The sequence below is a fragment of the Cebidichthys violaceus genome, unplaced genomic scaffold (assembly GCF_023349555.1).
Source record: "Cebidichthys violaceus isolate CVI_PGR_0920_01 unplaced genomic scaffold, fCebVio1.0.p SCAF_8, whole genome shotgun sequence".
Lineage (NCBI taxonomy): Eukaryota > Metazoa > Chordata > Actinopteri > Perciformes > Stichaeidae > Cebidichthys > Cebidichthys violaceus.
In genome coordinates, this window is record NW_027176964.1 from 10,110,532 (window position 1) to 10,123,833 (window position 13,302).

Genomic DNA, 13,302 nt, shown 5'->3' on the forward strand with positions numbered 1-13,302 from the left:
CAGGCAAGAGGGGCTCGTCCCCTCAGTTACTCACAGAGGGAAAGGAATAGATGTTACAAAGAAAAGAAGACAACCGACTGGACATGAGGGGGAATAAAGAGAGAATGATTTAAACACAGACACCAGCTTATATGAAAACACACCTATAACAAGGCACGTTTGTGAATAAAAGATATACGTTAGAGTAAGGTACGATCATACATTTTGAACAGATGGTAATCGTCGTACAGCAGTAGGAATGGCAACGTGACTTGGAGAAAAAAAAAAAAAAAAACTAAAACCACAGACAGCTGTTCAACAGCCTGTTCAATAAACACACAATATATACACAAGATTCCTAACACCGAATTATTACTTTAACCAGCCTGAAAGCAAAGATTAAACACTAATTAACAAAACTGTGAAACGGACCAAATAACGGACATAACCATTCAAACTCATACATATGTTAAGTGGAGGTTTAACACTAGTTCTTGACATTTACATTTAGGTGATAAAAAGGGTGTTTGTTTTTTTTAAGGTACCCTGTACCACCGACTGTAACCACAACCTGGGAAGTCATTTGTAAAAAGTCTTAAACCACATTTTTTAATTTTCAAAAATTTTAAAAACATGTTACAAGGAAATGCAATGATACTTTACATCTTTCTATGCAATTCCCAGGCCATTTAGATGTTCTGTGTTCACTGAATAGTTGCAGAGGAGTCCTACATTTGGGACTTGAGTTTCTTATGTGCAGTAAGAGCAGCAGCAGAGTCCAGTTGGGCCCTGTGGTGACCCTACCTGCAAGGTTGCTGTCCGTCTCATCGGTCTGCAAGCTGGTGACACTAGAGTTATCCATGCGCAGGTCGTTCACTTTCTCCCGAAGCTGCTCGATGTCGCTCTCCTTGCTGTCCAGCTGCATCTGCAGCTCATTGCGATATGTGCATTCCTCTGCCAGTTGCTGTTGGTTAGACGTGTTAGACGTGTGGTGAGACGTGGGTTAAAAACAAGGAGAAAACTTGTGTGTTTACCGGGCTCTGGTGCTCTGGAACATCTTTAACTTACCGCCTGCATCTCGCCCAACTCTTTCTGGTACTTGATGGCCATGTGGTTGAACTTCTCTTTCTCCTGGTTAAGTTCCAGCTGGAGCTTGCGGTTCTCCTTCTCCTTCTTCCGCAGGTCGGCAGTGCTGCCCTTCTTCTTCTGGTCCAGCTTCATGTCCTTACGGTTCATGATCTCTGCCAGCTTGTTCACCGCCTGGGTTATCAAAGCAGTGAAATGGTTGGAAAGCATCAGTCACCGTTCTCCACCGGCGTTTGCAAATACCTCCCCGGCTAAAGCTGCGACTCGTTACCTGAGTCTTCAGTGTGCGCTCCGTGTTGAGGACCTTCTCATAGTTGGCCTTGATTGTATTTGCAATCTCTTCCTTCTGAGCTGCATATTCTGCCAAGAAAAAGAGACTCAGCTTGTGCAATGATGAAGCAGTAAAGAGAATTTAAGTTCAACAAAAGGGACAGTACCTTCCTCCTGAGTACTAAGCTTCTCACTTAACTCAGCCTTCTCTTTGCTGAGGTTCTCCACATCTTTGGTCAGAGTGTTATTGGATTCCTCAAGCTGCAGAGAAATGTCCATATTATCACTTGTTTCCACTCAAAATGGAGACAATAAAGGCATTTCCATCTTACTAAATGTACAACATAATAAACATTGTGGAGGAATATAATAACACGGTGTTGGATTTGCATACCCGGGCAATAGTGGACTCCTTTTCCCCGATGTCTTGCTTATGTCTACTGGTTGCCTTTTTGTTCTCCTGGTTGAGCTCATAGTACTGCTCCTCCTGCAGCGCCCGGGCAAGCTGCTCCGACTCAGCCTTGGTCACCGTCAGATCCAGCTGGGCGGACAGGGAGTCCCTTTGTACAGGATAAAACAAATATGATTATTATTATTTTAATTGATTAAAATAATAATAATAATAATTTTATTTTATTATTTAATCCTACGTCTCTTCAGCCATTCGTTATGACAGGATCACAAGAAAACTCATAAACCCATTAGCTGACATTTGGGTTGTTACATCAATAAAGTGATGGCCTTGAGGCCTCAATAAAAACTGATTCTCTTACCTTTCACTGCACAGCTCCTGCACCTTTTTATGAGTCTCTTGTACCTGCCGGTTCCTTTCCTCAATCTCCTCTTTTAGTTCCTTGACCTGAGTTTTGTAAAGCGTCTGATGGAGGGCGGACAGATGGTTTAGCCAGTGGCTTTCTCGTTTAATAAAGAGCACAGAGACATCGGGGAACTGAGACTTTTACTTACCGAAAAATACTGTTCGGCCTCAAGCTGGTCCTGAAGTTCCCTCATCTGTCCCTCGTTGCCTCTGTATTGTCTGTTAACATGTCAACCAAAAACATAAAGTGCTTTAAGTTTGAGCACTTTCCTAAACACGCCTGTAGTAAAACATAACTAGCATCACAACTAGCAGCACTGGCTGCAGCGCTAGCCAAAGGATTAGCAATGGAGCGGACGGAGCTGGACGCTAAACTCTAATCCTTTGATGTAAACACTGCTGCAGAACAGCTTTGGCGTGGTCACCCCCTAAGCTGGAATAATAGCACTATTTTGAAAATAGCAGGCAATTGTAGGGCAATTTACGCCTTGACTTCCAAAGAGCATTACAGGCCAGCGCAGCAGAAACAGAAAATTAAGAGCTCCTGGCTGGAGCTGTGGCCAGTTCATTTCCGAGGAATATTAACTGGCACAGTCGTGTAAGCAACTTTAAATTGTGTTTTCTAGGAGAGATAATGCAAGTATTAATTTTATTTATAATATTTGTTATTGATTTTATTTTATACACATTGCATGCAGACAAATATCCAATGAAATGTGATTAGTGGTTGGACAACATGCAGCAGTCCATGAAAAAAAAAAAAGTGCAGAAAAGCCACTCACTTGGTTAGCTGTGCCAGCTGGAACTCCAGCGAGCGTTTACTCTCTAGCACCGTGTTGATCTCCTGTTTAAGCTGCTTCTCTGAACACCTGAGACGGTCCACCTCCTGCATGCGGCTCTTCAGGTCGTTCTGAGACTGGATACGCTTGCTTGACTCCTGATCTCCCTGTATCTGCAGACTCTTCACCTGGGGAAGGACGGCAAAAGGGAGGCGAGTTATATTACTGATACAAGGCACAAAAAATGCTGTACAAAAAGGTATTTTAAAAAGAACGGACTGCCAGAGTGAGGGGGGGTTTACTTACCTCATCTTCCAGCCTTTCTTTTTGCTTCATCAGCTGCTCCATCTTCTGCACAGACTGCTTGAGATCAAACTCTAACATTGAGCACTGCTTCTCAACCTCCACGACCCGGCTCTCCGCTCGCATCCTCGCACCGTTCTCCTCAGACATCTTCGACTGGACAGCTGTAGTAGGACAGCAACAGAAAAATGGTCAAGTCCTTGTTCAACGAGCATCCAACTCCATCAACAAGAACAAATGTGATGGAACAGGATCAATGCAAAATCTGATTATCAGTCGCTAATGAGCCTTTTTTCTCCATTTTTATTTTTATTTTCTATTACTAAAGTCATACACTGAGCTGTAGCTGTTCAGTTCTGTAAATTTCCCTCTGTATTTGAAGCTGGAAATACAATGCGTTTGTGCATGGGGCCAATAAAATCAAGATGAAAAACTGAAATTTAAATGATGATCAGTATTATTGACAATAATAGCAGGAGAACCATCCTGAAAGAAATTAGCCTTTTCCAGCATGTTCAAGGCAAAAAGGCAAGAAATCATTTGGACAGATCATCATTCTATTGAAAAAGCTCCCTTAGAGTCTTAATATGCAATGAGGCGCTGTCCTGACATGCTGCCCGCTTACACTCCTTGAATTCCTCCCACCCAAACATCCCCTGCAGGTAAGTCTGATCAGACGGTAGACAAGAAAAATGAAACAGGGAGAGGAACATGAGGTCAGAAAGAAAGTAAGTAGATACAGAAGCTAAAGTAGGATTGGAGAAAAATAAGGCAGAGAGGGAAAAACAGCGGAGCAGGACATGCTCTGACAGAGGACTGGCATACCATTCATGGCAGCTGACTTGGCTTCTTCGATGGACTCATATTTGTCAGTGAGCTGTGCCCGCGTCACCCTGTGCTCAGTCTGTTCCTGCTCCAGACGCTGCTGCAACGTCTTCAGTTTGTAGTTCAGGTCTATCTCCAGGTTGTTCTTTTCCTGTGGGGGGAGGGGTAACGACAACAGGATGACATGAAGACGAGCTGTCCCATCATCTTGGTAGAAATACACTAAATAACAGCAATTCCTGAAATTCGACAGGGTGGAAGCACATACATATTTGGACAGACATAACTATTTGTACTTCTTGTGTATACCTTCTCCAGGTTATTGCTCCTCTCCTGAGCCTGTTTGCGCTCCGATTCCACTTTGGAGAGGCTGTGCTTCAAGCTTTTGTTGTCCTCTTGCAGGCTTGCCATCCTCGCTGAGAACAGACACATCGTCACTTTCATGGTGCTTATGATATGAAGCTGGCCTTTTTCATTGCAAAAACCTTTTTATTCATATATTTCAATGTCAAGAACTTTCACCACAAAAAACACCTAATACTTGTTTTTTACTGTTCTGAAAGTGACTCCTGCCCCACTAATTCTATGACCTTCAGACACTTCTCATTAAAAGATAACCAGCCGGCAGATAAATCAGAGACTGATTTGACTGCTGTAGGCGTTGTCAGCACTTGGGCATGTCTCTCACATCAGTGGGAGAGTGGGTGACGGCTTCTATTATGGGAATTTCTGCAGCTGTCTCAAATGTCTGAATGAGAGTAAGATTAAAAGAGTTATTTGGAACCACACTGAGCTGGTTTAATATATTCAAATTCTGCACTCTTCTTTAAACTTAGCTACTTTAAACACCCCTGTCTTTGTCTTTAAAAGGAAGTTTCAAACAAGATTCATGGATCGTTATGGATTTTAGAGCTGCGTTTGCATATGTCGGTGTCATCATCTGTGTGTCGGTGGATCACCTTGCAGCTCCCTGATCTCCTCAGAGCCCAGGCTGTAGTTCCTCCTCTCCGAGTCCAGGGAGCTCTGAAGGAGCAGGAGCTCCTTCTCCAGCTGGGCCTTCTCCCCGTCCGCTGCGCGGCTCCTCTCCTGCAGCTCGCGGTTCAAGCTCTCCAATTGGCTCATGGACTTGGCCATCTCCGTGTGGCTCTTCCTCAGTCTTGCTGCGGTGTCCGACTCTGCACGCAGGAGGTCGTTGGCCTCTTCCATCTATCAATCAAAACAGACGAGCGGGAGGAAAATTAAGTTCAATGCATTGTCCTCCACTAGTCCAGACTGTGCGTGTGTGTGTGCGTGTGTCTACTGTATACCTGATTCTGCAGCTGGACGATCTTGTCATTTGAGGCCTGAGAGTTCTGGCTGATCTTCCTCATGTCTTCAAGCTGCTCCTTTAAAGTCGACACTAGGAAAAAAACAAAAAACAGATTGAAAATGAATAAACAGGGCTTCATTAAATGCTGCATTTGTGTTCTGTTGAAATAATCAGAAAAACTAGTACCCTTAATTCAGAACAAATCAGAAAGTCTGCAAAATGACACGACGTGCTGAATAAACGTCAATTACGCATAAACATGGCGGACGAAATGTAATGTTGGGTTGACAGTAAGAAACTTATTATTTATTCAAATGTTGCCTGTCAATTCTTTGCTTACATATAATTTGTATTATGGGATTAGGTTGTAACCATTAGTTGCTGTCCACGAAGAGTAACCTAGATTAGTTAGAAAGTTATTTATTAGCATTAAGACGGATAACAAGTCAGGTAAAGTAATATTTTTGTGGTTTTAGGAAATGTTTTGCTGCAGCAACAAGTCGGGGACAGAATCACTAATATAACGCTTTAAACAGTCTCAGCATACTTGGACATCAGCGATAAAATACAAAAAAAACCTTCCAATGCTGTTTCCACACGGTTTACAATTTAACTCACGAACACACCGAAGTCGGAATCGGTAAAAGGGACCATCCGAGGAGCACATGAATGCACCATAAGCTCCTATTTAAACTCCAAACAAAGTCACGCTATACCAACTCTAACAGTTTATTGCTTGGTAATCCACTTAGTGCTGTCTTCTGTTGCAAATCAATGGGAGAGGCAGACGAACATGAGCACGGTTTAACAGTTAACTAGATCTGTAGCTGGTCGGTGAGCAGGATGAAGGTCACACCAGGATACCAGCTAATTCCATTTGTGGGCAAACGTCTTGACCAGATCAAGTGATCCAGAGAGCAGAGGGCATCAACATGAAACAAAACTTAAATACCGACTGCTTCCGTGCTTCACTCTACAATAATTGCACAGTGTTCTGAATCATACATCAGCAGCACCTCATTATCTTTACCCTCATTCTCCAAATTGCGCCTCTTCTCTGCGTCCTGGTCAGCTTTTCTTTGGTACTCCGTGAATCTGTGCTGCAGCATGATCTTGTCCTTCTCCAGCAGAGACATGCTGCCCTCCGCACTCTTCCTCAGGTTTGCCTGTGGAAGGGAACAACAGAGCAGCTGTGATGTGGCAGGAAGAAACCAACTCGTAATCTAACCCCGCAACAGTAAAATACATTCAACTTCATTGTTTCATTCCATCATCACACTTTTTAGATGCATTGCCAAAACAAAAGCTGTAGATGCAGTTTACTTTTATGGAGATAATTGCAATTAAAGAAGCAAATATCAGAAAAAAAAGTATAATTTGTCCATAAAAAGAATGTTGAGAGAAATGAAAAAAAGTCAGCATTTAACCTCTTCATCCAGTTCCTTTATGATCTTGTCGATCTTGGTGTTTGACGTTCTGGGGAGAACGGAAAAATACATAACTACATTGAATATCTCTTAAATAAAAAGCTGTGTACAAAGGTCTGGTTTACTAAACATGTAAGAATACACATGCAACCAGGGGGAAAAGAATAATTCGGCATCGTGACACGATAACCTATCTATGGCACAATTTGCATTTGCAAATACCAAAATTTAACTAGAAACAATACAATTACTTTACTTAGAAGTAAATGTGTGTGTCTTCTCACTAAACCTCCCTCTGTGATGCTGTTGTCTGTTTGGTTGTCTGTCTACGAGACCAAAGAATTTGCATCTGCTCTGTGCTTTGTAAGCAGCTTCCTTCTTGTGATGAATAAAATTATTGTTTCAATACCTGCATTTCTGCTCCAACTCATCCTTCAGCTGCATCTCACTGTGGAGCTGCTCCTCCAGCTGGTAAATCCTTTTCTGCAGGTTCTCCAGCTAAAACACACATTAAAACAATCTTAGATCTTCATAGTTAGACAGATATTGCAGATACCTGCATTAAGGGAAATTTAATAAATTGGCAGATCTCCAAAAGTCTTCAACTCACATGACTCTTGTCTTCCTTTGTGGAGCTGCTACGTTTGTCACTGGCCTTCATGGCAGCACTGGAGCTGCGCTTAAGGCTGGAAACAGAACACATTTAATTACTGAAATATATTCACAACAGTTATACTAAAACCTCTCCTGAAAACTAAAACACTACCACTGCTTCTTCACAGAACAAATAAGCAATGTTCTTAACTACAGGAGTATTTACAGGCAAGCCGGAGAGTTAATATATCTGACATTTGCTCCAACATAAGGTATTCAAACAATGTTTACTATGACAAACTGATTTCTACCATGAAAAAGGTTTATTGCTCCTGAAGTCACAAGTCACCCATTTTAAAAATGATTCCTTTGGTCTAAGAAAATCGAACCAACAATCCTGCACATTGATTATGAACATGATTGGCAGACTCACTGCTGACTGCTGTAGTAAGTGAAGCCGACGAAGGGGAGCTGGTTGCCCACAAAGGCCTTTGGTATGGGGAAGGTCTCCTCCTCCCCCCGATCCTCCTCGATGTCATCGAAGTTACTGGTGTCCACGTCACTGCTCAGCTCAGGCACTACTGGGGCAGCCGCTACACAAGGCACGAGAAGATGGAAGATTCGTAAAGAGATAAACAGGGCCACCAGTTTATTACATATAATATATATAAAAACACAGGTTACAGAAGAGACTCCTGAAGTCAAGATCTGTTAAGCACCAAAATTATTATTATTTATCATTAATTACACATGCTAATGTACTGTAATTTATATGCTGATATTAGGTTTTGAAAGTCATGTAAAACATATTCTGTGACTTTGATCCATTTGTCTCTTCTGCCTTTTCAATAGATCTTTTATATTTTATTTTTAATCTGCAATAACTGTATTTTGAAGTAGATTACCTTCCAGATAGATAAAAGACACATAAACACATGCTCAGCTTATCTCTGCAGAGTTTCTCTTTTGAAACCCGTGTCTTAAACACGGGAAACCAGCCAGTTAGCAGAGCTGGTCAGGCAGTGGAACGACAGAGTAGGCCAACACTAAAGTGCTGACTGCAGCCTAGTAAAGTATTAAATATAAAGCCACTAAAGAACTGACTATAGCTCCTGGATTTAGCCCTCCATTTCTAATCTCTCTCTGCTCCAGTGTCAATCCTGGTGCATTAACATTTGCGATGGACTGCTTCCCCCGTCGTTGGCCTCAAAAAAGGCTGTGCTGCCAATTATTCCTCTGAGCACAGGAATCACATTTAGTCTCTGAGAGGATACTGAATGAATGGCTCATCTACAAGAATTTCCTGCAAATGTCTGTGTAGTAGGTCAAATGGAAAACATGATCGCTGGCTACACGATCAAAGGAACAGGGAGCGGAATGCCAAATGAAACGGGAGGTGTGAAAGTAATCCGTAATGTTAACGGTGAAAGTGTTCTTACTGTCTCTGATGTTCTCCCACGTCCACTGGTCATTCTTGAAGAAAGGATGCCTCTTGATCTCATCTACGCCATTACGGCCAAGGCGGACTTCCCTGTAGGGGGTCAGGAAGAACAAGTTTGATTCTTGATCATGTCGGCAGTTATGTGCGGCAGAAGCAGTTCTTAAATATCTCTATGCAAAGAGCCACATCTTCTACGTTATTATGTACACGTCAATCAAGATTCTTTCTCCTGTCAAAGTCCAAACACGGAGGGGGAGAGTAATGATAAGAACCCACTTCCAGTGCTCAGTGTGTCGCTATCTAACCTGTCAGTCAGGAAAGCACAGATGAGATTCTTGGCGTCATTGGAGATGTCGCTATCGTCGGGGAAAGTCAGGGCATTCTTGTGGTTCATAATTTTGCTGTAGGTCCCCACCAGGGAGTCCGCGTAGAAGGGAGTGTCGCCTGAGCACAAACAAGAGCCATGAGTTACTGTTATGTCCACATAAACATTCAAACTGAGCATGAACATCCTTTACAATGGAGGGAAAGGTAGAAACGATTCAGGGCTTTTGTTGTTCTTGACCTTAAACCTTGATAAGATTTACGACATAATAACACGAACACTGACGGAAAATATCTTATCAAAGACTCACCAACTAGCATCTCGTACAGGAACACTCCCACTGACCACCAGTCACACTCTCTGCCGTAATAGCCATCTCCTCCTTGGGATTTCAGTACCTCAGGCGAAATGTAGTCTGGAGTTCCCACTGCTGTGTCACATCGTACCATACCGTCCTGAAGAGGAGAGACATTTTTAAAAAGTTCATCAGAAAATAAATGAATTATCAGTATAACCACTTATAATCACATGCTTAAATGTTATCACCACATACATTGTAAATGTTATTATTATGGTGACAGAAATTAAATGTGACACCTTGTTCATTTTCATGCAGGTCCCGAAGTCTGCCAGTTTTAAATGGCCTGCTTTGTCCAGCAGCATGTTATCGGGCTTCACGTCCCTGAGAAGGCAAAAATACCGCAACATCAAACACATGTACAACACCCCAAAACAAAACATAAAACTCAAGCAGTTAGAAGTTAGAGCTGCTTGAGGGAAATAAAGCTCTTCAATTGAGAAGTGTCTGAATGTGCTGCAGTGTTCTGCAGTGACGGGTCAGCTGTAATGAGGCATGAAAGTAGACCCAAGAGAGCGGAGGATACGTTTACTTGAAAATTCCGTTCACTACAACAGAGAGCTATTTAATGCAACCGTGATGGTGTGAATTGTCAGCCATCGCAGCTGTGCACAGAGCTTAGTGTGTAGAATAATATCAGTGAGCATTTTATGATAGTTTAAAAAATTGTCACGGCAGAAATTATTAGATCATAAAAATGTGCCGTTATCCAGGGCAGAAATGAGACAGTGACAGCAAATGCAACTCATTTTAGAACCTTTTAACAGTTTTGAGATACAGGTTGATACACTAAATAATAAACTGGGAAAAAAACACACGATATATAACACTGTAATGTTGGATGAGCAAAAAAGCAGTAATGACAGCTACAGTTAGAAGAACACTAGCAAGGAACTAGCATTTATGCTAAAAACAGTACCGTGACCCTGTACTTCCTGCTTATTAAAAAGCCCCCCTTAGATCATAGGTCGCTACCACGCCTTCTAGAGCCTACTGCATATCTCAGTTGTCAAGATCCATAAAAGATGAATGGTTTTACACCCTCCCTTTGGAAGAGGTTTCAGAGGCCATTCCAAAGAGACTATGAAACCTTAACGGGCTCACATACAGTTGTGGTCAAAAGTTTACATACACTTGTAAAGAACATAATGTCATGGCTCTCTTGAGTTTCCAGTTATTTCTACAACTCTGATTTTTCTCTGATAGAGTGATTGGAACAGATACTTCTTTGTCACAAAAAACATTCATGAAGTTTGGTTCTTTCATGACTTTATTATGGGTTAACAGAAAAAGCGATCAAATCTGCTGGGTCAAAAATATACATACAGCAGTGCTAATATTTGGTTACATGTCCCTTGGCCATTTTCACTTCAATTAGGTGCTTTTGGTAGCCATCCACAAGCTTCTGGCAAGCTTCTCGTTGAATCTTTGACCACTCCTCTTTACAGAATTGGTGCAGTTCAGTTAAATTTGATGGCTTTCTGACATGGACTTGTTTCTTCAGCATTGTCCACATGTTCTCAATGGGATTTAAGTCAGGACTTTGGGAAGGCCATTCTAAAACCCTAATTCTAGCCTGATTTAGCCATTCCATTACCACTTTTGATGTGCGTTTGGGGTCATTGTCCTGTTGGAACACCCAACTGCGCCCAAGACCCAACCTTCGGGCTGATGATTTTAGGTTATCTTGAAGAATTTGAAGGTAATCCTCCTTCTTCATTATCCCATTTAGCCCCACAGCATAATACTACCACCACCGTGCTTGACGGTAGGCATGGTGTTCTTGGGGTTAAAGGCCTCACCTTTTCTCCTCCAAACATATTGCTGGGCATCGTGGCCAAACAGCTCGATTTTTGTTTCGTCTGACCACAGAACTTTCCTCCAGAAGGTCTTATCTTTGTCCATGTGATCAGCAGCAAACTTCAGTCGAGCCTTAAGGTGCCGCTTTTGGAGCAAGGGCTTCCTTCTTGCACGGCAGCCTCTCAGTCCATGGAGATGCAAAACACGCTTGACTGTGGACACTGACACCTGTGTTCCAGCAGCTTCTAATTCTTGGCAGATCTGCTTTTTGGTGGTTCTCGGTTGACTCTTCACCCTCCTGACCAATTTTCTCTCAGCAGCAGGTGATAGCTTGCGTTTTCTTCCTGATCGTGGCAGTGACAAAACAGTGCCATGCACTTTATACTTACATATAATTGTTTGCACTGTTGCTCTTGGGATCTGCAGCCGCTTTGAAATGGCTCCAAGTGACTTTCCTGACTTGTTCAAGTCAATGATTCGCTTTTTCAGATCCATGCTGAGCTCCTTTGACTTTCCCATTGTAGCGTTTGTGGGCGTTTGTATCCAATGAGCCCTATTTAAATGGCCTCAGAGAAGTCACCAGCTGTAGTCACTCATAATCACTCACAAGAAGTTAAGAGGCCATGCTATGAAGCTCATTTCATTGACACAACTTTCTAAGTCACCAAAATTGCTAATTCATGTTGCTGTATGTATATTTTTGACCCAGCAGATTTTGTCACTTTTTCTGTTAACCCATAATAAAGTCATGAAAGAACCAAACTTCATGAATGTTTTTTGTGACAAAGAAGTATCTGTTCCAATCACTCTATCAGAGAAAAATCAGAGTTGTAGAAATAACTGGAAACTCAAGAGAGCCATGACATTATGTTCTTTACAAGTGTATGTAAACTTTTGACCACAACTGTATGTCAGAAATAGCATTTTCCATTAGAAATGAATCAAATCTCAATGTTTTGACTAAAAACAAAACCCAACAAACACAAAGGAGACGTGGAGAAGGTTACCTGTGAATGAAGCCCATGGAGTGGATCCCGTCCAAAGCCAGCACCACTTCGGCTGTGTAAAAGCGGGCCCACTTCTCTGGGACGTCATAGTTGCTCATCAAGTTCACCAAGTCGCCGCCCGGCATGTATTCCATCACCATGTAGAGGTAGCGGTCATCTTGGAATGCAAAAAAGAGCTGCAGAATAGAAAAGAGAAGAAATTATTTGTAAAAGAAAAAGAAAAAATACCAGTCCGAGTAAAGAAATCTCTTTTCAGACTCGCACATCTACCACATCGTACCTGCACCACCCATGAGCTGTTGGCAAAAGCCATGATGTCCCTCTCCTCCCAGAAGAAAGCAGAGTCCGACCTCTTGATCATCTCAAACTTGCTCAGCAGCTTCATGGCGTATACCTTGCACGTGGCTTTGTGTCTTACCTTTATAAAAAAGATGAAGTGTTGACAATCAAGTTAGGCACATTCAAGTAATTCTCACAAACAACGGTTATTATTATTTCTGAACCAATAGAAAACAAAACACTGACTAGAATACTTGTTTATCGACGTCACAAAATAGCATTCTTACCAATTGAACCTCTCCAAACGCTCCCCTCCCAATAACTTTAACCACTTCATAGTCCACCGCTTTCATGCGTAGATCACGGATTTTACTAATGGTTTCCTTGTCTGGAAAAAACAAAAACAAGTAGAGACTGATGTTAATAGAAAATAGAAGTTATAGAAGCTTAAGTTGTTGCACTGACTTTTAGGAGTCTTATCCTTCAAGTTAATACAATATGAGGTGCCTGAGAGAGCTCGCAGACGAAGGGTTTTCTGTTACTAAAATACATTTTCCAGGGGTTGCATGTTGTGAAAACATGTTTTTTTTGTTTTACTTCCTGACATCACTTAAATGTTATGTGCTGTTTACATATAGCAGAGACTGACATTCATATGAACATCCAGCCTGTTTGCAGACAGATCAGAAAGCGCTGACAGCGC

The 13,302-nt window shown here is 42.0% G+C and overlaps 1 protein-coding gene across 2 annotated transcripts in view; it reads right to left on the reverse strand.

The window, feature by feature from the left end:
- The window catches only part of rock1 (Rho-associated, coiled-coil containing protein kinase 1), a 30,510-nt gene that overhangs the window by 4,680 nt on the left and 12,528 nt on the right, over positions 1-13,302 (reverse strand). For both annotated transcript variants that reach the window (XM_068737521.1, XM_068737520.1), the window contains exons 3-27: positions 12,887-12,987; positions 12,601-12,738; positions 12,321-12,496; positions 9,753-9,837; positions 9,466-9,610; positions 9,136-9,274; positions 8,829-8,920; positions 7,823-7,982; positions 7,406-7,481; positions 7,205-7,293; positions 6,796-6,844; positions 6,399-6,534; positions 5,367-5,458; positions 5,019-5,265; positions 4,369-4,475; positions 4,060-4,210; positions 3,238-3,398; positions 2,935-3,119; positions 2,302-2,371; positions 2,109-2,212; positions 1,730-1,895; positions 1,503-1,596; positions 1,337-1,425; positions 1,048-1,239; positions 784-943 (exon numbers count right to left, since the gene is read on the reverse strand). In XM_068737521.1, the coding sequence (XP_068593622.1) occupies positions 784-943; positions 1,048-1,239; positions 1,337-1,425; positions 1,503-1,596; positions 1,730-1,895; positions 2,109-2,212; positions 2,302-2,371; positions 2,935-3,119; positions 3,238-3,398; positions 4,060-4,210; positions 4,369-4,475; positions 5,019-5,265; positions 5,367-5,458; positions 6,399-6,534; positions 6,796-6,844; positions 7,205-7,293; positions 7,406-7,481; positions 7,823-7,982; positions 8,829-8,920; positions 9,136-9,274; positions 9,466-9,610; positions 9,753-9,837; positions 12,321-12,496; positions 12,601-12,738; positions 12,887-12,987 (3,204 nt within the window). The remainder of the gene's footprint in view (positions 1-783; positions 944-1,047; positions 1,240-1,336; positions 1,426-1,502; positions 1,597-1,729; positions 1,896-2,108; positions 2,213-2,301; positions 2,372-2,934; positions 3,120-3,237; positions 3,399-4,059; positions 4,211-4,368; positions 4,476-5,018; positions 5,266-5,366; positions 5,459-6,398; positions 6,535-6,795; positions 6,845-7,204; positions 7,294-7,405; positions 7,482-7,822; positions 7,983-8,828; positions 8,921-9,135; positions 9,275-9,465; positions 9,611-9,752; positions 9,838-12,320; positions 12,497-12,600; positions 12,739-12,886; positions 12,988-13,302) is intronic.